Source organism: Chiloscyllium plagiosum, unplaced genomic scaffold (genome assembly GCF_037043375.1).
Source record: "Chiloscyllium plagiosum isolate Xiang-an unplaced genomic scaffold, Cpla_swu_hap1 HiC_scaffold_15, whole genome shotgun sequence".
In the NCBI taxonomy this organism is placed as follows: domain Eukaryota; kingdom Metazoa; phylum Chordata; class Chondrichthyes; order Orectolobiformes; family Hemiscylliidae; genus Chiloscyllium; species Chiloscyllium plagiosum.
The window spans coordinates 20,210,573-20,237,948 of NW_028270153.1; the positions used below are offsets into that span (position 1 = coordinate 20,210,573).

The window sequence follows — 27,376 nt, forward strand, 5'->3', positions numbered from 1 at the left end:
CTTGCTGCCCAAGAGTTGCATTACACTTCTTCCAAACTGAAGAGATCTGGAAATGACCAAACACAGACCAGGTCACTGCTTTGCGGAATATCTCTGCTCTGTCCATAAAAATTACCCTGACCTTCCAGACACTTGCCAGGTCAATACAGCATTTTGCTGGCATGTTAACATTTCTGTCCAGGTTTGTTGCAGTGTTCCAGTAAACTCCAATGCAAAATGGTTAAAGTTAGCATTTGTAGAAGTTGCCTTCACATTCACCTAATCTCCAGCTGTACTATTTTTTAATAAGTCAGTCGTATGTGGAGAAGGTATACTATTTACTTCATCCTTCGCACAAAACAGTCCTCTTTAAAACTCCCACTCTTCTTCATTCTTTCCATGTGCAGGAGGCAGGAATTGGGCTGGACTCCCAGAATAACAGGTCTCTTTCCCTGTATCCTGTGTTTTGTGCCCAGGGAATCCACAGTCCCTCAAAACAAACTGGAGGAAAAGGAGCCCCACTGTCTTTTAAATTATTGAAGATTATGATAGTAGCTCTGCCCATTTCCTCATCCTCTGAAGGAAGAGGTTATGGCAATTCCATGTTAGGCCTTTTCTTTCAGCTCCTGTGGTCATGTCCTCTTGTTTTATGCTCCATGGGAAGTACAAAGAACTTGTTAATTTATTCTGGAACAGTTCTTCAGCAATTTAAACACTTGTCCTCTATCCCTTCCAATCCCTTAGTTTTGTTTCTTTGTTGAAGATAAAAACCCTGAATTCTTTCAGTCCATTTTGTATTTCTTGGATCACAGCCCAGAAATCATCCCAGTTGGTATTCATTCCACTTTTTCCGGAACAGTCTCTATGGGGATTCCTACATCTTAAGGAAATCTTGTGCCTGACGCAAATATTGGATTGAGTTCCTGAAATTATGAACCTATGTTCGTTTATGTTTGGTGCATAGCATTAAAATTCTTCTTGAACATTTGTAATTGGGTCAGTTATTTCGACAAAAACCTTGGGAGATTCTTGCACTGCTAATTTTATTTTTTTCTTATTTGTATCTTGCATTCTTCCACATGGATAAAGAGCAGCAAGAGTAGCAATTCAAACAGGAAACGATGAGGGTCCCCAGCAGAGATTTCAGGTGAGGGCAAACATTGCATTTGTTAAATATGGGAATGTGTGGACCTAAGTGCAGAACACTTTCCATTGCATTCCTTTGTGAATGAACCAGACATTAAAGTTGATTGCATATGACACAAGAAACCAAGCAATGGACTTACAGAATGCAGCAAAGTGTTAGCAAATGGATTTACATCAAACACACAATTAGGGAGATATACAACAAATTAAACAAAGCAGTGACACATATTATAAATAGGCCAAATATTTGGTGCACAAGTGAATAAATGGAATTCTGCTAGCATAGACAGAGTAATTGTAAACAGACCACTTTCAATGTCCAGACATCATTACAAAATCCAACAGAAGGATAGAATGTATTTCCAGAATAGTAAAGTAAGCACACAGAAATCAAGCTGTACTTGCCACTTGGAATATGGTAATCAGCTGAGACACCAGATCATTGCAGTGATTGGTTTGGATCAGATAGGGCAGAGAGAAAATCAGTTTAAAATTTATTATCACAGGGTTGCATAATGAGGAGAAATAGAGTATGCCTAAGCTATGCAGCCTTTGGAAAGGACTGTGTTTGTTGGGAATTGTGGCAGAGGTGGTGGAGGGATTCACTGGGCATTCTTATTTGATTTGACAGATAAAGAAACCCAGATTTCAATAGGTACCACCCAAGCATCACCATGGCCATAACCAGAAATTAGAGGAAAGGACATTTATAGCAGTTATCATGAAAACCATCTTTTCCAAATGAGGAACATGAGCTGCAGGAGACAGTCTTTAAAATCAGATTGAATTTTGTTTTACAGAACATATATAACTAGTTCAAATACTGCTGCTATTCCATTATATGCTGAAAACTCAGCTTAAGTGCTACGTTTTCTTAAGAAATTATATTGATAAGTGTGAAAGAGATTTTATTTCTGCATTTTAAACCCTGCGGCCTTGCCCTTCCTCACGGTAATTTCCTCCAGCTCTCTAAGATATTTATGTCCCTACAATTCTGGTCTCTTTAGCATGCCTGATTTTAATCGTTGCACCACTGGCAGCCTTGTCTTCAGCTATCCAGCTGCCAACCTTACTTTCCTCCTTTAAGAAACCCACTTCTTAAAACTTGTCTTTTTGATTAAGCTTTTGATCATATGAATTATGATTTTCATGTGTGGCTTGGTGTCATACTTCTGTAAAGTGCTTTGGATTATTTAATTAAATGAGCTACGTCAACACAGGTTGCTATTATTGTTGTTGCAATAGGAAATTTGTGTTAGTCAGAGTGTGTGAAGGAAGTGACAAGAGAACTTCAGAAACAATTTCAACTAAATTTTGTTGTTTGCAATCCTTGTGCTGAAACAAATAATTCCTTTCCTTCAAAGGTTATCTGTGTATTTCTTATAAAACAAGATCTTCCTTTCCAAAGTTCTAGGGTTTTGTGTTGTGCAGAAAAAATTGTTTAATGATGTAAGTACATCACCCACTATATTGTGCAGACTGCTGTCTACACAGCTGGTAGGTATAGTGCCCCTTTAAATGGCTGAGCATGATTTCAGTGGAAATATGATTCCTAAAGATTTTCTTTGTGAGGCAATTGCTTCAAATTTGGCCTGATGTAGAGAGAGGTTCTGCCAACTTTATATAACTAGCTTCTTATCCTGCACCTTTTTTTCTGTAAGGCAGGTTGGAAAGATTTTATATTAAGATGGGAAGATAAAACCACATGAATAGTAGGTGGACACTGGCTGTTTAACAATGTACTTCTTTAACTCAAAAATCTACCTTATTCTTTACAGTCATGGAGGTTCTGGGTGCAATTTCTGCATTTCCATTTAAGTACTGTAACGAAAATCCCAAAGGATTATTATTGCATACTCTAGTTTTTCCCATAGGAATTCTGTTGTAAAGTCTGCTATTTTTGTAGCTATTGATAAGGAAAGCTTTTGCAGAAAGCAAGTCTCTTAACGTAGATCAAGATCAGTTGATTTTGTTGCAACTTTTGATTTTGGCAGATTAAAATAAATAGTTCAAAAATAATTTATCTTGGATAATTTAAATGGAAAACCATGTTCTACAAATCTTGAATTCCACTTTAATCTTGAATTTCTTTAATGACTCCTCCATAATGCTTTATTCCTCTTTTGTTGACTTATATTATGCATCATTCATTGGCCAGATGGACAAGTATGCACCACACCCATAATACAATGTTCAATTATGAAGACATAGGTGAGAGATACCCACGGGGATATAGTTACCAATTCTTCCCTTGTTCTCCTTCCTTCTTGGGGAGAAACACTGCTTTATGCCTCTCTCTCTAAGGCCACAGCTACATTTGGAAAAACATCTTTCAAACAAATCTATGTCTGATCATTTCAAATGACAGAAGGATACAGCCTCATATACATCTGAACTTTTTAATTGTCCTTGTCTTCTCTCCCATGCTTGGCAGAGTGAGAAAGACAATGTCTTTGATACTTTTATCATCAACAGATTTAGCCTTAGGTTGATTCTGCAGCAAACTCACTTTTTGCAGGACATTCTCCTGCCTCTCAATTGCCTTCCAAGAGAACTGGCTAGTTTTTTAAATTTCTTTATCAGAGGGTGTAATTCTGGCTGGGCCAGCATTAAAAACCCATCCATAATCCTAGAGGGCAGTTAAGAATCAGCCACATGCTGTGGGTCTGCATCAATTGCAGGCCAAACCAGGCAAAGATGACAGATTTCCTTCCATAAAGGGACATAAGTGAGCCAGAGTGGTTCCTACACAATCGATAATGGTAACATGTTGAATGTTTTTTAATGCAATATTTTGGGATATATTTTAATGAATTCAAATTTCACCATCTGTTATGGTGAGATTTGAACCCATAATCCCAAGACATTATCTTGGGGTATCTGAATTATTAGTCAGGTAACATTACCACAATGCCATTGCTGCCCCGTAGTTTTGATGGAGAGGAGTGTTATTCCTTTCCCATCAGTCTCGAAGACCCCACTGGTTGTTAACTCAATATTTAAAAGCCTGAGCCCAGTTCTCCCATTTACAGAAATTGCAGCGGGATGGAAATTTACATTTCCCCCAATCAAAAGCCAAACACTATAAATCAAAGAATTGAGTCATCAACCAAATACAACCATTCACATGAGACCCTCAGCTCCCTCCCCCTTACCCAAAGTAACTCCATTGAAAAGCAGGCTTCAACTTGGTATTTTAAAAGCTGCAAAGGCATTTGTGTGCACACAGTGAAAATTATAGAATTGTTCAGAGATCTGTTAGACTATTGAATCTATTGAATTCATGGAATGGCCCTATCTGAACCGATAATGTTTTTTAGAAAATTTTACCTGTCAAGAAATAAAGATATTTTTAAATTAAAAGCAAAAAAATGCCACAACTATATAAGAGATTAATCTGCATCTATGGACCAAAAATAGCCCAAATTCTCCATTGAGTTTGGACCCCAACCACAATTTCATTCAAAATTAAACAGGCAATCAACCTGCTGCACATTTACAACTCTGGTATTTTTATATCCCATTTCCAAAATTTGTGACTGATTTTTGAGCACAAGGTACCCTTTCTATGTGGAGACCAGTGCCCAGTTGAATCTACGGATGTTGTGGATTAACCGTGTGTGATAGGCTGCACAGCCGACCCAGCTCCTACTAAGGCACAGTTGAAACTGCCTAAGCAGTTTGGTATTTGCTTGGGGTCTGTGTTTTCCATTTTCTACTTTTTTTTCACTGATTGTTCAGTACAGGAACGTGCAACACTGGTAGCTATCACATTACTGACTTAATGAAATACCATGAAATTAACTGAGACACTACCTCAGAACCCATCAGCAGCCACTATCGGATTACTGACTAAGTGACTTGTACAGAAATTGACCGAGACACTAGTTCAGACTGGCAAATAGGACTACTTTATTGCTACTTTTTGAAACATTTTTCTGCTCTTTTTGTCTTAAAGCTTGTGCAACTTTATGTCATAAAGCTTTAGCATGCAGGTGAAATATAAGAAACATGGATATCAACTTAGGTCCCCATCCTTCAATAAATATAGTGAAGACATTGGCTACAGAGTCACTATTTCTTTTGAATACAGAAAATTGCAGAAGCAGATCTTTCCAAAACTTACATTAGTCTGATCTAAATGGCTTGAATGACCTTTTCACATGACTTATGATTTAATATGTCTGTATTTGTGGAAATGTACAGCATACGACCTACTGGGGAGAGGGGGAGGGACTTACCTCAGTTGGCTAGACGATTAGAATGTGCATCAGTTTAATGCCAACAGCATGGAGGTTTGGATTTTTATTCCTGTATCTCCACCTCACCAGTCAATAAAAAAATCATGCCGCTATGCTGTATTGCAGTGAATAATTACTGGACCTGTCTTTGAGCAGGATACTGAAGAAGATGATGACCTAACTGGTTCTTCCCACATGGTATGAGCCCCACCTCATTGAATAGGATTAGAGTAAGTTCAGCACATTACAGTTTTGTCCTGTCAATGTGGCTCCCTAATGGGAATGCAGTTGCTGAATTTGCTTTAATGTTCCCCAGTTAAATCTATACATCTAAAGTCAAGAGACATTCAGGTTAGGTGGATTGGCCATGCTAAACTGCCCTATGATGTCCAGGGTTGTGCGGGCTATGGAGGAATAGCTATGGTAAATGCAGGATTATAGGATAAGATGGGGGAGGGGGTGGGATATGCTTTGGAGGGTCAGTGCAGACTTGATGGGCTAAATGGACTGTACCTGTACTGTGGTGCTTCTATGATTCTTCAAAGTGTGATTGACTCTGCCCAACACACTCACAGTTCTGAGCTTACTGGAAATCAAAATGCTAACTGCAGTGCTGAAATAACTGAAAAATAACAATCGCATGGCAGAATTAACTCTGTACTTCACTGTATCGTGCATCATAGAAAGAGGAGTAGGGCATTCAGCTCCTTGAACCTAGTCCATCATTCAATTAAAACATGGTTAAGCAGCATCGTAATGTCTGCTACTTGCATTGGTTTTGTTACCTCTCATGCTCTTACCTAACAAATATATATACCGACCTCAGTACTGAAATGTTCAATTGACCTCCCATCCCCTCAACAGATTTTTGGAAGAAAATGTTGCAGAATTTTCACATACTTTGCAGAAAGAAATATTTTCTGCCATCACTCTGAATGTCTTCACACTAATTTCAAAAGTTATGCACTCTTGTTCTGGACTGCCACCAATGAAAATAGTCTCTCTCATAAAATAATTCACCCATCATAAATCAACACCTCAATTAGATTATCCCTTAACCATTTATACCAAAGGAGATGCATAATTCCCGCCTCAGGCGACTGTCTGTGTGGAGTTTGCACATTCTCCCCGTGTCTGTGTGGGTTTCCTCCGAGTGCTCCAGTTTCCTCCCACAATCCAAAAATGTGTAGGTGAGGTGAACTGACCATGCTAAATTGCTCATAATGTTAGTGAAGGGGTAAATGTAGGGGAATGGGTCTGGGTGGGTCGCGCTTCGGCGGGTCGGTGTGGACTTGTTGGGCTGAAGGGTCTGTTTCCACACTGTAAATAGTTTAATCTAATCTAATCTAATCTAATCTAATCTAATAATTTAACCCTTTCAGACCCTGCATCATTCTGTTGAGTCTGCATCGCATGCATTCAGTGTGATACCTATGCTGTGTATTTCCAATCCATGTAGGGTCTCACCACAGCACTGTACAGCTGTAATTTGGCTTTGGACTTTTTACATTCCTGCCCTCTTGAATTGGTGGCTATCATTCCATTTGTCTATTTAATTAATTTTAACTCATATCCACTAGCTTTTAATGATAGCAGTACTTGGACCTCCAAATCTCACTGCTCATCCACAGTTCCTAGCTTCTCACAATTTCAAATATACCCTGATCTATCTTTCATGGGTCCAAAGTGGAAGACACTTGTTGGACCTCAGATGGAGTAATGCGTACAGCTGTGGGTGCTGCATTATAGAAAAGATGGGAATGCATTTCAGATGGTGTGCAGAAGCGATTTACAGGAGTGGTTCCAGGGATGAGAAACTTCAATTATGAAGGTAGATTGAAGAAAGTGTGACTTTACTCTTTGGAGAGAAGAAGGCAGAGAGAAGATCTAATTGACGTTTTCAAAATCATGATTGTGTTGGACAGAGTAGATAGTGAGAACCTGTTTCGACTCATAATAGAAAAATAGAACAAGAGACCACAGATTAAAATGATATGCAAAAGAAGCAAGGGGGATGTGAGAAAAAACTTTTTCACACAGTGAATAGAGTGTGGGATACATTGCCTGGAAATCTGTTGGATACAGGTTCAACTGAGGCTTTCAAGAAGTCATTGAATAGTTTTTTTTTGGATAGTAGTAGTACTCACAGATATGGGGAAAAAAGCAGGAGATCAGAGTCATAGAGTCATGGAGATGTACAGCACAGAAGCAGACCCTTCGGTCCAACTCGCCCATGCCGACCAGATATTCCACCCCAATCTAGTCCCACCTGCCAGCACCCGGCCCATATCCCTCCAAACCCTTCCTAATCATATACTCATCCAGATGCCTTTTAAATGTTGCAATTGTACCAGCCTCTACTACTTCCGCTGGCAGAGCATTCCACACAAGCACCATCTCTGCATGAAACCGTTGCCCCTTAGGTCTCTTTTATATCCCTCTCCTCCCACCCCAAACCTATGCCGTCCAGTTCCAGACACCCCCAACCCAGGGATAAGACCCTGTCTGCTCAACCCATTCATGCCCCTCAAGACTTCACAAACCTGTACTAGGTCACCCCTCAGCCTCCAATGCTTCAGGGAAAACAACTTCAGCCCACCCACATCTTAAACCCCCCCCAACCCCACCAACATCCCTGCAAATGCCCCACCTCGAATCCCACCAAGCCTTACAACATCCCTCTGATAGGAGGGAGACCAGAATTGCATGCAATATTTCAACAGTGGCTTAACCAATGTCCTGTACAGCCTCAGCACGACCTCCCAACTCCTGTACTCAATACTCTGACCAATAAAGGAAAGCATAACAAATGACTTCTTCACTATTGGTACTGACAACAGAGCTGATGCAGGTAAGATGGGTCAAATAGCACCATAATAATTTAGTGTAATTTTCCCCTTTTCCCACATTGAACACCACCTGTCACAGCATTTCCCACTCACTGAACAGTATTTAATGCCTGACCCCATGGTTGAATTGATGGCATGGTGGAGCATTTAATCAGGCAGGTGGAAAGGCAAGTGAATGGTCTTCCTGTCCTGCTGCTGATTAAGATACTCAGGTGGACAATTAATAGACCTCAGCCCACATTCTCCCAGCAAGACACAGGGTACTTGGCATACAGAAAGCCTGAAGCCTGAAATGCAAACATTGACAAGGTTGCTTGAATGGTTTCAAGAGGTAGTCCTTCATTCAAAGGCTACTAATATCTGATCAAGGGACTTGGTATCCACGGAGAGCCATTCCTTGCTCACACTGTTGAACAACACCCATCCCTTAAAAAGTCTGCTTCCAATCTCCTCCTGCTACCCAAACCTGCAGCCAGAGTTCCTTTATGATCCTGAGTCTTGGGTGTATTACCTGAAGCAGCCACTGCCTCCTTGGTGCTGCTGCTGAGCAATAAGGGTCTATTGACCTTTGATATTCCTTTGTAATTTTCTGCTCCCATCTATACTACTTAAGTCTGCTTATTGATTGTTATCAGCAAACTTAGACTGGCAGTTCTAAAGATATTCATCCAAATCATATGTAAATGTAGTCAAATTAGGAGGGAGGGCGGGCCAAAGTGGTGGTATAACATAGAACATAGAACAATACAGCACAGAACAGGCCCTTCGGCCCACGATGTTGTGCCGAACATTTGTCCTAGCTTAAGCACCCATCCATGTACCTATCCAATTGCCGCTTAAAGGTCGCCAATGATTCTGAATCTGCCACTCCCACAGGCAGCGCATTCCATGTCCCCACCACTCTCTGACATCCCCCCATACCTTCCACCCTTCACCTTAAATTTATGTCCCCTTGTAACACTCCGTTGTACCCAGGGAAAACATTTCTGACTGTTTACTCTATAGTAACAATGTCATCGGAAACCAGGGATGCATGGGTTCAAATCTCATTACAACAGATGGTGAAATCTGAATTCAATAAAAATCTGGACTTAAGAAAAAAACTGTCAAGATTAGAGTGGTGCTGGAAAGGTACAGCAGGTCAGGCAGCATCTGAACAGCAGGAAAATCAACATTTTGGACAAATGCCCTTCAGCAGGAATGAGTAAAATGGGTCAAATAGCACCATAATAATTTAGTGTGATTTTCACCCTTTCCCATATCGAACACCACCTCTCACGGCTTTTCCCACTCACTGGGCAGCATTTAATGCCTGACCCCATGGTCAAATTAATGGTGTGGAGAAGCATTTAATCAAGCAGGAGGAAAGGCAAGTGAATGGTCTTCCTGTCTTTTGTCCAAAACGTCGATTTTCTGCTCCTTGGATACTGCCTGACTTGCTGTGCTTTTGTAGCACCACTCTAATCTTGACTCTAATCCCCAGCATCTGCAGTACCCACTTCCGCCTTAAGAAAAAACTGGCCTAACGATAACCACGTAACCACCGTTGATTGGTGTACAAACCCATTTCGTTCACCAACATCCTTATATGGAAGGAAACCTGCCATTCCTACGCCGTTCTGGCCCACATATGACTCCAAACCCACAGCAATGTGGTTGAGTCTTAATTGTTTTCTGAGCAATTCGGGATGGGCAACGAAACGACACGACCAGCTATCCTTAGTAGCCACACACACAGACAACAAGCAACATGAAGTCGACTGGGACAACACTACTATCATAGGGCAAGCCAGACAGAGAACAGCCTGGGAATTCCTAGAGGCATGGCATTCATCCACAAACTCCATCAACAAACACATCGACCTGGACCCAATATACCAACCACTACAGCGGATAGCTGAAACTGACAACCGGAAGCGGCAGGGACAGACCACTATAAATACCGGAGGAAACATCAAAGAAGCGCTTCGCAGGAGGCTCCCAAGCACTGATGATGTCGCCTAGCCAGGGGACGAAACGTTTGCAACAAAAACTTCCAGCTCGGCGAACAGAACCACAACAAATTCTGTTCTGGCCAGCAACACCCAATTTCGGTGAATGAGTACAAAATACGCTGCACATCATTTTATCAAATGTATTCTTGATGACAGACTTTGACACTAACCATTACTGGCATTGTGAAGTGAAAGAGACATTGTAGTGGGTTGGACGAAATGTTCTGAACATACAAATTTTTGTAATCAAAAACTGAAGTTAAACACGTAAATCTAAAAAGCTAAAAATCACACAACATCAGGTTATGGTCCAACAGGTTTAATTGTAAGCACTAGCTAGGGCGGCACGGTGGCACAGTGGTTAGCACTGCTGCCTCACAGCACCTGAGACCCGGGTTCAATTCCCGCCTCAGGCGACTGACTGTGTGGAGTTTGCACGTTCTCCCCGTGTCTGCGTGGGTTTCCTCCGGGTGCTCCGGTTTCCTCCCACAGTCCAAAAGATGTGCAGGGTCAGGTGAATTGGCCATGCTAAATTGCCCGTAGTGTTAGGTAAGGGGTAAATGTAGGGGTATGGGTGGGTTTCACTTCGGCGGGTCGGTGTGGACTTGTTGGGCCGAAGGGCCTGTTTCCACACTGTAATGTAATCTAATCTAATCTAATCTAATCAAGCTTTCGGAGCGCTGCTCCTTAGAGTCATATAGTCGTAGAGATGTACAGCATGGAAACAGACCCTTTGGTCCAACTTGCCCATGCCGACCAGATATCCCAACCCAATCTAGTCCCACCTGCCAGCACCCGGCCCATATCCCTCCAATCCCTTCCTATTCATATACCCATCCAGATGCCTTTTAAATGGTGCATTTGTACTAGCCTCCACCACATCCTCTGGCAGCTCATTCCATACACGTACCACCCTTTGCATGAAAACGTTGCCCCTCAGGTCCCTTTTATATCTTTCCCCTCTCACCCTAAATCTAGTTCTGGACTCCCCCATGCCAGGGAAAAGACTTTGTCTGTTTTTCCTATCCATGCCCCTCATGATTTTATAAACCTCTATAAGGTCCCCCCTCAGCCTCTGACGCTCCAGGAAAGACAGCCCCAGCCTATTCAATCTCTCCCTATAGCTCAAATCCTCCAACCCTGGCAACATCCTTGTAAATCTTTTCTGAACCCTTTCAAGTTTCACAACATCTTTTCAACAGTGGCCTAGCCAATGTCCTGTACATCCGCAACTCCTCCCTGACCTCCCAACTTCTGTATTCAATACCCTGACCAATAAAGGAAAGCATAACACAGGTGGTTGTGGAGTACACAACTGCAAGACACAGAATTTATAGCAAAGGTTAAAGTGTGACGTAAGTGAAATTATACATTGAAAAATACCTTGATTGTTTGTTAAGTCTCTCATCTGTTAGAATGACCATGATAGTTTCACTTCTTTCATATGTAAATCACAAAACATTTTTTAAAAGTTACATTCTTAGGTTAACTGTAACAATTGGTGTCAGCCCAGATAAGATGTTGAAGGTGTTAGCCTCCATGTTCTGTTGTCTATACCATAATGCTTAGACTGATTCTAATCTTAAAAAATGAGTTAACAGAGTCTTAGATGGATTCATGTAGCTTTTGAGCAAAGTACAATGTAACTCTGCAAGTACAAAATTCACCCCACAAACGTACTTATGTATGTGTGTATGTGGGTTTTGTGTGTGTGTGTTAGTCTGTCTGGGGTGGGGGTTTGTGAGTGTCTGTGAGAGAGCGTATATGTGTGAGTGTGAGTGTAAAGTGGTCTAAGTCTGTAAGAGGATGCATGTGTGACTGTGAGTGTCTGTAGGAGTGTGTGTGAATGTCTGTGTGCGTGTCTGTGTATAGGAGTGCCTGTGTGCGTGCGTGCGTGTGTAGGATAGTGCGTGCGTGTGTGAGAGTGCATGTGTGTGTGTGTGTCTGGGGTGGGGGGTTGTGAGTGTGAGGGAGAGTGTATATGTGTGTGTGTGAATCTATCATATTTAGCAGACCAATCTTTGCCTACTTGCTTTGTAACTCAACGCAAAGGAGGTAGTTTGTAGCTTTTATTTTAACGAATCATTTGAGAATGTATCTTTCGCAGTCCTGGCTATCCAGGTTGGGCTCAGGACTGCAATAATGTAGGAATTTTTTCTAATGCAAACTGAGAGTTTAGGCTTCAATATCGGAGGAAATGTGAGTGACTGAGACACTATTTCTCATTCCTAGGTGGGGGAAAGGTTCAACCAGTTTCCTGGATCAGCTATTACTTATGGAAACTGCTCAATTTAATTCCCGTTAACTTCCTTCATTTGGCCTTCAGTAAAGCCAAGACATGGGTGGCCTGGCAGTTGTACAGTAACAAACGCAACCTCATTACTGTGACTACTTGCAATCAGCAACTGGTTCTGGGCAGCAAAACCACTTTTTTTTACTTCAGAAGATAAAATTGTTTATCAATAATATTGGCCTGTCACTTTGGGTCTGGAAACATTTAAATAACAACTTAAGAAGCAATAGCAACAGATCTTTATTTGGGCCAGTCCACTATTTGTAGCTGGCACAAAGTGAAAATGTGCAGTCATCTGACATCGATTTGTGTGTAATTTTTATTAAAGTAGAAGTTAACATGGGATTAAATTAACTTCAGTTACATGGAAAGATCGGAAATGTTGGTACTGTTCTTTTTCAAGAATGAAAGATTGAGAGGAGATTTGCTAGCTGTGTTCAAAACCATGGGTCTTGATGGAGCAGATAGCGAGAAACTGTTCCCACTGGTGGATGAATTGAAAACCAATGAGCACCGTTTTATGGTAGTTGGCAGAAGATGCAATGGTAACGTGAGGCAAAACGTCTTCCTGCAATGATTGATTCGGACCTGGAATACATTGCCTGACAGTGACGGAGGAGGCACATTTGATTCGGGTTTGCAAAAGTGGATCGGATCGCTATCAGAAAAGGAAAACTTTGTAGGGCTGCAGGGGGTAGTTAGGGCAGTGCATGAGGTGCACTGCTCCTTCAAGAGACCGACACAATCATGGTGAGCCAGTGGTGCTGTCATCATTCTGTGATTTTACGGCTGAGGACAGAGAACCTGATGGATCAAATGGCAGCTTTTGTGCTGTAAGCTTTTGTAACTCTGCTTTTATGATGCATCCATATCTAGTGTAGATGTCAGCTAAGCCATAGGGAATGATTATGTACCAAACTATTCAGGTGCAGATAAACGCAAGAAGATTGGCACCTATTTCACCACTTGATTGCACTATTTTCTAAAGACTGTATGGGCTCAAGGCAGAGAAAAATGGTTCTCTTGTCTCCTGAATGTGTCTGAACCCGGCATGTCAAACGTACTTGATGTAAAGCGGATGGCTCTCTTGCTGAGGCACCTCTGCTCTCTCATTGCCCTACGCATGCTCTTGCTGCAGCAGACTTAACAGGTGGCTTTGAAATTAACCTGTGTCTCCTGCAAATAACCATCTACGAGTTAAACTCTAAGTGAACGGGATTGTCAGCTCTGCACTGAAAGGTTGCCTTTCAATCACACTAAATCCCTTTATGTAAGCATTGACCACGTTTACAAAAGCACATAGAAGTACTTAGCAAAGGGTGCTTGAATGCTGCTTGGGAGGCAATTAAACTCCTGCATCTGATTTTCTCTTCCTTCCCTCTGTCTTTTCTTCCATGTAATTAGGTTTGGCCGCTCTGACACATTGCCACTTCTGTTCTCAACTTAAACATATGTATTTTCCTCTTCACTGCACCAAGTCTATACAGATTTGTCATTAGCAAATGGAGTTCCTAATAATTTGAATGAAGGGACCATGTCAGACATAACTTCTCCCAATACCCACAGCAATTATTGTTCTGTGTTCTTGTGTTAATTACATTTTTTCTTCAGTGTTACTGAAGGTCTAACCCCTATATGTACTTAACAAGGGTCTGTAACCATGCTGTATGATTCTATGACTCTATAACTCCAACTGCCCAAATACTACTGATATGCAATCAGTTAACAATAAACTCCAGGCTCCCTACAATTACAGAATAAGTGGAAAGGCTGTACAATTACAAAACAGAACAACCTGTGCTAAGAAGCATATAGGATTTTTGAAAAGTGAGCATCACACACTCCATAAGGGAATGTGGCACGAGTTGCTCCAACAAAGATACTTTATTTGATAAAACAGTGTCCTCAAAGTCTGTGACATAACTTGCTATCACAACCCTCTAGGAGCTGAATATTACATGTGCTCACCAACTGGGCTTTCAGTAGACAGAGGCAGTGGTGATGAGCTTGGCTAGCTCATCACCATCCGATACCCGCAAAACTCATCCCCATATTACAGATGATGAGTGGGCATTGAAATTGTTCTGGTAGGAAGTGTTTAAAGCGATGGGAAAGAAAGGAGAACTATCTTTGGGTCACCCCCCCCCCCAAAAAATGGGGGTTAACTTCCTTCCTAATCACATGTACTTTAGAACCTACTCCACCTCCCACCTCTCAGAAGTGCAAACAGAACCCTCTGCCCAAAGCTTCCCAAATCACTACCCTCTAGGGTTTTTTGACTCAGTCTCCTAGTCCAGCTTGTAGTACCTGCAGTGGTCACTGAGGAGTTCTGGTGCTGCTAGAGCTGCTGGACAATCAGATGTGTCAGCAGCTCCAGAGGGCGGGACTTCCTCCTGGTGAGGGGCCGAAGTCCCACTCTGTTTCAATTTATCCCATCATGCTCTTTATGGCTTCTTGTGGGACAGGCTTCTTGTTGGGCTGTCAGTTTGCTGCCAACTTTTCTTCCAGTGGGGTTGGGGTACAGATGGGTGCTATGGGCTCTCCCATTCTCTGACCCTCATATCCCTCATTTTTTCTTCACTTAGGATTACAAAATGAGCGCCCCAAATCTCTCTTAACCATTTTAACCTTAATGCCCTCTAAGCAATAGACTTTTGCTGCGCTGATCAAAGCGCAGTTGTTCCTTAAAACAGCTCAGAATCTCAAAAATATTTCTTCTTTATATCTGGTCTGAAATAGAACTTTATAAATATGTTGCCTAAAAAATTCAAGAATCTACACTTATCTGATAGGGCAAGAAGCTTGCTAAACAAACATCCATTTATGTGCAAGAATCGGGATGAGGAACATTAAGGAGCATTCTTGGGTCATTTTGTTGCGGTTGGATACTATCAGATATGCATTGTGCAGTAAAGGTGAGGATTATCATGTTACTTAGTGAGGAAATTCCTCAAAAAATTATGGACAGGAAATGAGTTTGGATTACCTGTGTCTTTTTGTATATACATGTCTGATGTTATTTGAACAGTAAAATATGTCCAAAGGAACATAAACTTCTGATCAAAGTAGACCCATCCAGTCCATTTAATTAAGTCAATGGCATTTAATTCACACAAACACACAGAAGTATAAATAACCAAACCCATCAACACAGCTGCAGAACTAAAGCAGTGATTCATTGCAAGTGAATGCAGGTCAATGGGTAAATGTGCCACCTGGTGCCCCAGATCAGATGAGTCCTTGATTTGACTGTGCCCTGCTCTGACCTCAGCTGATACAGTTGTGGAGGTTTCACAACTTGTTGCAGCATTCCAGAGAACAAGGAAGGCAGAGATCAGCCAGCATTACCAAGCCTGACAAGATCCAGTGCGAATATGCAGATATTACTCAAAAACAGCATTAGACACACAGAGTGTTGGACCTCAGCACATTGAACACCTTCCAAAGATCCTGTCCAATAATCAGACCCCAGTTTCACTCAACCGAATTGAAGTCTGGCTGGTGCAGAGAATACAAAACTTATCTGCATTACCCTGCGGCTCAGGACTAATTTCTCCTCTATACTTGTTGCCTCACCCACCCACCAACTTAAGTTGACTTCCTTTTCGTTATTCTTATTCATGTTTACTTGTGAGAGATTGACACTTAAAAAAAGGTATTGGAGCACGGTCACTGTCTATGAGGCTTTATCAAGATGACACTTTTTTCAGGAGAAATGAGAAGAAAATCAGTTTAAAAATGTGCATTATGGAGAAGCTGAATAGAAATAATCACATTTTGAAAGATCTTTTTGTAATTGACAGGTATTTCTGAAACTACCTTGCTGGGCAATTATGAATAAGCAGGTATTTCGAGATTCTGACTTGACATTTTATGATGGATTCATTTTGTTCATATAAAGCTTCTTCTTACCTCTAAATCATTGAAGAATAGATGCATATCAGCCAAATTAAAAATCATTTCCTCCATTCGCAACCCAAGTGACACTGCAGTGGGTGTATCCTGCAAAAAAAAAGAGGTAGCCTTAAGTCAAAGCAGAACATTCTATATACCAGGTATCTAAAATAAATATCAGGACCTGAAATGTTTACTTGGCTACTCTCTTCACAGATGTATCCCGTCCTGCTAGGTACTTACAGGTAAATTAAAGGCCTTTAATATTCAATAACATTACCATTACTGAATCCCCACAATCAACATCCTGGGGGTTACCATTGACCAGAAATTCAACTGGACTCACCATATAAATACAGTGGCTATAAGAGCCCGTGAAAGACTAGGAATACTGCAGAGAGTAACTCACCTCCTGACTCCTCAAAGCCTGTTCACCATCTATAAGGCACAAGTCAGGATTGCGATGGAATAATCTCCACTTCCTGGATGGGTGCATCTCCAACAACACCCAAGAGGCTTGACAGCATGCAGGACACAGCAGCCCGCTTGAAGGGCACTGCATCTACAAGCATCCACTCCTTCCACCACCGATGCTCAGTAGAAACAACATTTACTATCTACAGGATGCACTACAGAAATTTGTCAAAGATTCTCATACAGCACCTTACAAATCCATGACCACTTCCATCTAGAAGGCCAAGGGCAACAGGTACATGGAAACACCACAAGCTATTCTCCTCCAAGCCACTCACCATCTAAACTTGGAAATATATCACTATTCTTTCTCTGTCACTGAGTCAAAATCCTGGAATTCCCAACTCTCAGGGCATTGTGGGTCAACCTACAGCACATGGACTACAACGGTTCAAGAAGGCAGCTCACCACCATCTTCCGAAGGGCAACTAGAGATGGGAAATAAATGCTGACCAGCCAGCAACGCCCGCATCCTGTGAATGAATAATAAATAAAAATAGGGAACCTGTAAATGAAGGAAGACAAAGGAATGTTGTAGGGGATGGGGTGGGATTGTAGTTACCACCATCGTGGCCTCCACAGGAGGATTTTGTTGCATACCAGTGGACATTACAAAATTATATTGACAAAGCTCAAGGGGAAAGGAAAGGAGTCACAGTTTGATGTGATGGGTCTCAATGTGTGGGCATTGAGTGGAGATGGGCTGGCCAGGGGCAGCGCATTAGAATGGGATATGGAGGTTCTAGGGGGTGGGTACCTGATGACCAGACTGAGTACGGTATTGATAATGTCCAATGTGATCTACATTTCTCTTTACAACTTACCAACTGTTACAAGTGATCTGTAGCTGAAAATGCCTGGGACAACATCCAGGGTGAATAGAGTTAATGTCAGTTTGATGGGCAGAAGCATGGCCTCCACTTCTCAGTGACGAGAGGTTCTTCAAGGGGCAATTGTATCAATTATACACCCGCAGAATGCAGGTTCACATCATTTGTAATCATATCATTGTACATTTGAAATACATACAGTGTACCACGTATGTGGGGTGCAAGCACCAGTTAGAAGCAATGTTGACCATGTAACTGTTACAAATATTGCAGTATATCAGTATTGCAAAAATAATAACAGCTGACATTAAAAAAAGGCAATTGTTGTCCACATCAAACATAGTTGATGCAAGACTTTCAAGAGAAGTGAATCCCTCTCCACCTGAACTGTGAACAAAACACAAGACTCTCTTATGTGTAATGATGTCTTTTGTGGATATGTGGGGCTGGGAGAGGAGGGTTCCATATACTAACACTCTACTGCTCTATGTTGGAAAAACTCTTCAAAATACTTGCCTCTCCATTGGCATGACAATTTAATGCATGGCCATCCTTGTCAGAATGCTCTATGTCCATTTACAGTACACAGAATGTTCTGTGGTTATTTGTAGGAGATGTGAGCACTGGCTCTTTTCATAGCTAAGAACCTGTTCTGTTCCTTACGGTCCCGATACAGGTTCACTGCAGCCATCACTGAAGGATCCAGCTGCAGGAGATGTGATCGTCACAATGGCTGCCTTGTGAAGAAGGTGGCGAGAGAGAGAGAGGAAATGCAAATCCACAGCAAGCACCAGAGCAGCAGGAGCCTGGCATGGAAGTACAAGAAGAGGTCACAGTTGTAAGGGCTCCTCAGAATGTGGGAGAGGCACAACTGCCAGTAAATCTTTCATTCTTGAAGACAATTCCTTTGGTTGAGCAGGATTCAGTGTTAGCAATGTTCTGGGACACCATGACTGAACTGTTCGAGCTGCTGGATGATACCCGTGACCAGGAGTGAGTGACCATCTTCTCCTGGTAACCAGGAAGGTCACAGCTTCATTGAACATCTTTGTGACTGGTTCCTTCCATGGAGCCAAGGGGAACCTCTGTGAGATCTCTCAATCGTTCACCCACAAAGGCAGTAAGACAACTACTGATGGGTCTCACAGTGATGTTCCCTGTGATGAGGTCAGTGCTACAGCCTGGGCTGTAGGACTCACCAACATAGCTGGCTTCGCCCAGGTGCAGGGTGCCATCAATTACAATTATAATATGCTGACAGGGCTGTATCACAACCCAGCAGATTTCACTAATGGGAAGGCATTCTACTCCAGCAATGTGCAAGTGATTGTGATCACTGATTCCACTTCTTAGAGATTTGCATCTGGTACCCCAGAGGTTACCATGACTCATGCATCCTGGACAATTCCCATGCTCCTGCTGCATTTGAGGATCCAGATGCCTCATCAGGCTGGTTGCTATGGGACAAGGGCTACCCACTGTGACCATGACTGATGATACTGTTGCACTACACCCTCACTGAGGTGGAGCACAGATTCATTGCAGCCCACCCTATGATCAGGGCTTTGGTGAAGTAGATGATAGGGCTCCTGATGATTAGGTTTCACTGCCTGGACATGTTTGGTGGTGTCTTGCAGTATAAACCTGACAGGTGCTGTATTATCTTGGCAAGCCGTGCTCTGCACAACTATAGCAAGCAACATGCAAATGCAATGGATGCTGAGGAACTGGAAGAGCAGGAGCAGTTTTCTGAGGAGGAGAATGAAAACATTTGCAAGAGGAACACGGCACTGTGCGATCGGGTGCCACAAGCCAGCTAGGACTTCATTGATACCCAATTCCAGTAGATGAGAGCTTTGTGCAGTGATCACTCATTGACTGTAAAATGACTGCTGCAAGATGCAGGCAATTTGTTTGTATTCTCGGAAAGAAATGCAGTTTTTTTTCACTTTCTGTTCGCTTTTGATGTTTGCAAATAAAAGATAATCTTCTGCACTGTTTGAAGCCTCATCCCTGTGTAATGGTTGCTCCACTGAACATCAAGATACTAACATAGACAGAGTAGTGGCAATGATGTAGGGAAGGGGGTAAGATGCAAAGCAGCTAAGGACAAGTGTCTGGCCCGACAGTTAAACAGAGTTCTGACTTGAAGTCCCTGGAGTTGCATTTCTCCACTGACGTACAGAGGTCATTAATGAAATCATCCAGGGATGTTTGTGGATTCTGAACACTTCATTCTTGATCATTCAATAATTTTATAACTTCTGAGGTTGAAGTAATTGTCAACTATTTTCAGTCAGTCTTCAAAAGTATCTGTTCCTTTTCTTACTCCTTGATAATTTCTAATGGCATAAAGTATACTTCCAATTTTTATATAACTGTAACTATATGTTCAGCTACTGAATTGGTATCTAATTTTGAGGATGTTCTGTATCTCTCAAACTGTTTTCTCCAAATGTTGAATTCTGTATTCTATTTGGCCCATCTTGAAATCAATTTTTCTGCAAGATTATTTGATGACATATCTTCCTAATGTGCTTATATGTTTTGCTTGTGTATTAGACCTCTATTTCATTATACTAGCAGTTTTGCAATTCTTCACTGCTACATTGGAGAGTTTCCAATCTTTCTGCAGCTGAAATGGAGGATTCCCACTTTTACTGTGGTTTCACTGTACGAATCCCACAGTTTGTGGCTTTCACCAATGTTTTACACTTTTATCACATTTTTACTGAATCATTCCCACTTATAGTTTAACTATTGTTCTCTGTCTTTATTGAAGCTCTTATGAAGAATCCCTCACCTTTTTATATCCTGAATAAAGACTTTCAAACTTACTAGCTCTGTTAGACCTGGTCTGCAAACCTTTCAAACAACCTATGTTATTGTTTTAATTACTGGCTTCTTGACGTCCTTATGATTGCTACCTTGAATTGGCATTGTTGTTTTCTTTCTTTAGTTCAATTTCTGTAGCTACATGTCTTGGTTCCACATACTGAGCGTTAAGTACATTTTTAAGCTCCCTCTTTTCCAGTATGGATTATAAAGTTTCCCCTAGTCCACCAGGGATTTTAAGCTTTATTTATGGAAATTCTGATGCATGTTTGCTCATTATTCAACTCGAATTCAAACTGCCCCCATAGATTTCCATTGTGTGATGCAGCTTTTGTGCTTTGGAATTATTATTCACCTTTCTCCTGTAGTTGCAAACTCTCCTGTTGAAAGGCACTTCTTAGCAAGTCTAAACCATTTTTGCCATTCACTACAGTATTCTTCCTTGTTAAGGATTACTGCAGGGACTTTTCCTATAGTTGTTGTAGACCTATAGAAACATAGAAACTAGTAGCAGGAATCGACTATTCAGCCCTTCAATCCAGTGTTGCTATTCAATACGATCATGGTAAATCCTCAATCTCAATGCCCTATTCCCACTTTCTCCCCATAACCATTTAATATGTATAAATGTAAAATTCTTAAATCTTCAGCTCTTCTCTGCAGCTGACTTTGAGCTGGATCTTAAGATATCACTCTGCTGCTCACCATGTAGAATGAGCAGTGAAATCAAATCCTGCCATGTAGTAAGGATGTGCTGGCTCATTCTGAACTGCTGCTCATTATAAAGGTTGTTGCTACCATCTTACCTTTAAGTGTGGAAAACTGCAGATCTGATCTGTCTACACTGCAGGAAATAGAGCATGAAACATTTCTATACAGTATTGTTTACAAAACGTAATGGTTACACAATATTATACACAGGTCATTCTGCCATAACACACAATTCGTTAACACAAATTCACTATAACGCGATTGACGAATTGGCAATATTGTTTCTAAAGTGCAAGCTTTTACACCGTGTTGGCTGTAACTCAATTACTTCACAAACTCTTTAAGCGCTCTTTCTAAGGTGCAATTTTTCTATAATGTGCATTTGCACAAGAACGTGACCATCGTGTTATAGAAGAACTACCTGTATATCAAGAATACTTTTTTGAAATATATATTTTATAACTTAGCCCATCCACTGGAATTTAGCATGGTATACTTCTTATTTATGATAGTCTCAATCACAATTCATCATCACAAATGGTCACCAGCAAAGAATTGGTCGTGATCGTGAACCAATCATGCATACGTTGTTGCTTCAGACAGCTGAATCAGAAATGTACTGGCAACTATGGACAGATTTTTACTCTTGCCACCAAAGGACATGAAGCCAAGAAGTTTTTAAAATTCTCCAAGTGGTCTTCCTGTAGACCTCCTACTCGTTCTAACCTGTTCGCTATTTTACAATGACAGATGAGGCCTTAGATGGCCAACACACCCTCACCTCAAACAAGGATGTTGAGTGATCTATCATTGGCCATTTAAGGGATATTTCCTGCCAACTTCAATTTTGAGCCTGGATGGTTCAAGGGTGAAGGGAGACCTGGCAGGACATCGTATACATGTTAAGAGGCCTGCCTACCAAGGGTTCTTCTCCCAGATCATGTTTGCATTCCGATCAAAGTCTGCCTCCTGCACGTGCTCCCTTGGCTGCTCTGGCTTTTTTTCTCTCATGCGCAAGGACCTCAGACGCTCCATACACCATACTGGACTCTTCTCTTTCTAATGGGCGGCACGGTGGCACAGTGGTTAGCACTGCTGCCTCGCAGCGCCAGAGACCCGGGTTCAATTCCCGCCTCAGGCGACTGACTGTGTGGAGTTTGCACGTTCTCCCCGTGTCTGCGTGGGTTTCCTCCGGGTGCTCCGGTTTCCTCCCACAGTCCAAAGATGTGCAGGTCAGGTGAATTGGCCATGCTAAATTGCCCGTAGTGTTAGGTAAGGGGTAAATGCAGGGGTATGGGTGGGTTACGCTTCGGCGGGTCGGTGTGGACTTGTTGGGCCGAAGGGCCTGTTTCCACACTGTAAAGTAATCTAATCTAATCTAATCTAATCTTTCCCACTATGGGCATCTGCTCACTTTCCTAGTCCTGGGCTGCAGGATTTAAAATCTGGGGACCGTTTGTTTTCCCAGTCCTGCTTATTGCATAAGGGCATTAGGATCATGGAATAACTTTTTAATGATGTCATGGAGCTGCTCCTCACTGGGTATAAATAGTACAGTGTGGGCAGAATTCGCTAGTAAGAACTATGCTAGGAAGAAAGAGGTACATGCACAGAAACTACATGTACAGTAGACTTTAGGTAATAGAATCTATGAAATAATTTTTCAATAATATAATAGATTAGAGCATGGTATATCTACGATTACCACATATTATGATATTACATACTAATATGTAATAAACAATGTTACAAAGGAGCCTAAGCCTGAAAAGAACTCTTGATCATGCCTTCTTCTCAAACAGTCTGTCTTCAACCTAAATTTATTGATGTAAACATGGAATCACAAGACCACTGGAGATACTGGGACTACAATAAGATTGTCTGGCAGTTCTCTGAACTGGAACCCCAGACTGAATGAGGATAAATTCTGATGGGAATATCTTTCTTCCAATAAAGCCCTGCCATCCAAAAATTCCAACCTCAAAAGTTTTAAACCTAGCATTCTTGTCTTGTACCTTTGTGGTTTTTATGTTTGAAATGTTTTACCATTCATTATTTGCAGCTAGCCCCTTATTAGTTGCAATGTTTTTAAAATACTCGAGTTCTGTAATGTGACACCTTTATAGGGGGTAGAAGATTCTACTTTTCCAGTGATCTTTATCGCAATCTTTCATATGTGGAATTGAGGGACTTTACTCTCGTTTCAAATTCTGGGAAACTACACATTTGCAGAGCTGGATCTGCTCTGCTCCAGTTTCTACAAGTAGGTGTTGCCAAATGGTTCGCTTTCTTAAAACAAATCTTGAACAAGAGTGTTCCCCCAGCTTCACATTATCCTGAGCACCTCATCCCCGTTCACTGCAAGTAGCTCCGAATTCAGCTTTCCAAACTGGGCAAGCTATCCAAGGAGAGATGACCAAAGAACATTTATTTTTCACGTAAAGTGGATTTAAAACAGATAGTTTCATTTTTAAGCATTGCTGGAGCAGTGTAGTGCTTGTCATTGGTGTGTCAGTAGGCTGCTATAAGCTTTAGGAAATGAGTTTATTTGTCAAGTTTGTCACTCTTCCTGTTGGGTGAGCATGGCAGCATTTTTCGGAGGGGAAGAGAAATGAGTTAGAATATTCCCACCTTTCGTGACAATTATCACTCAGAGAACTTCACCAAGAAATTTAGTGTCAGTTTGATCTTAGCTCTCAAAAAACGTAGCAATGAGTTAAAAAGATGTCATTTCAACATGGTTTATACCGGAGTTTGGATTTTCCTGTGGGCTTCATGCCTCAGAGGTTGGTATCAGATTCTCTAGACACAGTATAGAATTGACCCTTGTGAGACCCTTATTATAACATTACGGAAAACCCTTTTAGTAGATACTAGGTGATAGAAAACATATTTAGGCGGTAAATTAACTTTACAATTCAAAGAGTTCATATAGTATGGAGCTATATTGCTTGGGGACAGGGAAAGCAGATCACGTTTACCCTGACTTAAGGCAGCCGAAGCTTGACTCAGAATTACAAGAATAATAATAAGGTGAAATATGTTCCTGTTTAAAATTTTTAAAACTATGCTTTAACTTAAGCAGTTAAACTAAAACCTTATACTGTGCAGATTAAAGACCCTGGCTTTGTCACAAAAAAAAATTAATAGTTGTCAGAATAATCTGGTTATATTTAGTGTTCATGACCTGAATCTCAGTAACATGGTCAACAAGTCTACAAGTGTTTCTTTTCTTCTCGTGACATCTCTCAGACACAGATGAGTCCTAACAAGTTCTCAGCCTGAGTGGGTGACTGAGGTCGCACCATAATTTTCTATGATTTCTAAGTCTCTCAGACCCAACAATGCCTGAAGGGATCTTACAAATGCAACTTAGTTACTTAATTAAAACAGCCATAATTTCAAAATCTTCTCTTAAATCTCCTTTTAACCTTCTTTGCTTTAACGAGAATAATCAACTTCTCCAATATCTCCACCTACCTGATTCTTTTAACTCCAGTATTTTTCTGATAACTCTACTCTGCACTCTCTCTGCAAAACAATGCCATCCTTTCCTAAAGTGCTCTGCCTAGAACTGGATACAAAGCTCCAGCAATATTTAATCAAAGCTCCACATCACTTTGTTGTTTTAGAGAATATTGTGCTTTTTCAAAATTGCCAAAGAACTATGCATTTTTTTTTAAAAAAGTATTTATAATCATATAGAGATTTTTAAATTGTATAATTGAGATTATGTTGCTTTATCTCATTCTTCCTTCTGAAGTGTATTACTTGCTAATTATTACAAATAGTCAACATTTCACAAAAATACTAGTAACCAAGTATGTGTGCGTTAGGAGATGCAAATTGATTTCCTTTATTTCAATGGGAATTGAGTATGAAAATAGAGAGGTTTTGCTAAAACTCAAGAAGTTACAAATCAGACCACAGCTGGAATACCGTGAAGAGAAGATACACTGGCATTACAAACAGTGCAGTGTAGATACACTAGGCTGATACTCAGTATGGAATAACTGTCTTGTGAGGAAAGATTGAGTAGGTTAGGTCTATACTCATTGAAATTTAGAAGAATGAGCAGCAATTTTATTGAAACATACAAGATTCTTGGTGGAATTGCCCCAGGGTAGAGACAGAAAAGTTGTTTCCCTTTGTGGAAGAGAGGGCATAATCTCAGAATATGGGGTCTCACACTTAAGAATGGGGAGGAATTTATTCTCTCAGAGGGTAATGAATCTATGGAATTCTTTACAACTGGTGCCTGTTGAAGTGGGTCCCTAAGTAAATTCAAGGCTGAGAGAGATAGATATTTTTAGTGAGTCAAAGAATCAAGGTTTATGGGGGAAAAGCAGTGAAGTGGAATTGAGGAGTATCAGATCAGCCATGATTCTAATTGTTGGGCTGAATGGCTTACTTCTGCTCCTAAGTCTTATTGTCACCGTGTGATCGTACAAGCAGGATGGTAGGAGGCAATGAAGGTGAACTTTGCTAACCTCTTGTCTATAGAGGCTTAGGATCCTGTTATTATTTAACAATTCTCTGCTGTTTAATCTCTGACCAAAAGCATTTTATTATTCATTCATAAAATGTGGGCATCCCTGACCCAGCTGGCATTTATTGCCCATCCCTTATTGCCCAGTGGGCAGTTGAGAGTCAACCACATTGCTTTAGTTTGGAATCAGATGTAGGACAGACTAGGCAAATACAGCGAATCCTCTTGCAAGGATGCCTACCTTGAAGAAGTTCTCCTCTTCTCTCTACAAGAATCTCAGCGAGTCTCTCTCTCTCTCTCACTGCAACCTCCAGGTCATTTCCTCTGCCCTGAAACTCTTCAACCATGTCCTGACTCTCGGCTACCTTCTCCCCAGCCCCACCCTCCTCCAATTTATCTCTCCACTCCAGAGGCTCCCTGCCTTCATTCCTGATGAAGGGCTTTTGCCCGAAACGTCAATTTTCCTGCTCCTTGGATGCTGCCTGACTTGCTGTGCTTTTCCAACACCACACTAATCTAGACTCACTTTTGCCAAGTACAGCAGTTTCCTTTCCTACAGTGACATCAATGAGTAGATGGGTTTTTTCCAATAATTGGCAATCTTAACTTCTTATTAGGATTTGGTTATAGAACAAAATCTCTGCCAAACTGCTTCAAAATAGATCAGTATTATTCCTTTTTAATAACTGTGCATTATTGACAATAGAGCAATTCAATGATTATAATGTCCGTAATAACCATAATAAAATTAATGTGATGTCATAGAGTCATAGAGATGTACAGCATGGAAACAGACCTTTCGGTCCAACTCATCTATGCTGACCAGATATCCCAACCCAATCGAGTCCGTATGAAGAAAACAGGATTTTGTAGTTCAAAACTAAGTAAAATCATTATGTACATTTTCAGGCTTTTAGCAATCCCCAACATTGAGTTTAATTTGAGTTCACAGTGTAACAGCAGGTTCAGAGACTGAAATTACAGGCCTTACTCTGTTCCTGCCTTGGGATGTAGCCTGACCACAGCAGCTCCCCTACAGCACCGGGCCCCAGTCATTAGGCCCTGATGTGCCCACTACTGTAACCTAGGCCCTGGGTAACCTTAAACTTAATGATTGATAAACGAGAATGGAATGACTTATTAAGTCCTAAAACATTGAAAATAATCCTCGTACTTTGTAAACCAGGATGGCTCCTTGTAATGATTAAGCAAAGGGAAAGCCTGCAGCAATTAAAAGCTGAGAATTGTTGGTATTGTTTTCTTCTGAAGAAATTCTTCACAGAATTGAAATATGCAGTTTGTTGTAAAGCCAAGCAACTGTTGAATTCCAGAGATAGATGTGTTTCAGCGATGGTAGAAACCACGAGTGGATTGTTTGGCCCTGAACATACTCCAACAGTTAACTCAGAAAGGCAGCTCTTTAGTCTCAAAATGTACAAGCTGCATTGCTACAGTATTCAAAAGGGAGCTAGTTAATTCTTGACCATCTGTTTTGCATCAAAACATTGGCACTGGTGGTGAATTTTCATCATTCTATTGATAGTCAAGACCCATGTGCTTTGATATTCAGTCAGATTTGTAAATGGGCATCAGCTTGCCCACCTGAAGCCTTAGATGTATGTTCCCGAGGCACAGTTTGAG

The 27,376-nt window shown here is 41.2% G+C and overlaps 1 protein-coding gene across 8 annotated transcripts in view; it reads right to left on the minus strand.

Annotated features, from left to right (window-relative positions):
• LOC122560227 (protein phosphatase EYA1-like) overlaps positions 1–27,376 on the minus strand; it is a 270,247-nt gene that overhangs the window by 29,904 nt on the left and 212,967 nt on the right. For all 8 annotated transcript variants that reach the window (XM_087994796.1, XM_043710684.2, XM_043710690.2 and 5 more), the window contains one exon: positions 16,415–16,504. In XM_087994796.1, the coding sequence (XP_087850922.1) occupies positions 16,415–16,504 (90 nt within the window). The remainder of the gene's footprint in view (positions 1–16,414; positions 16,505–27,376) is intronic.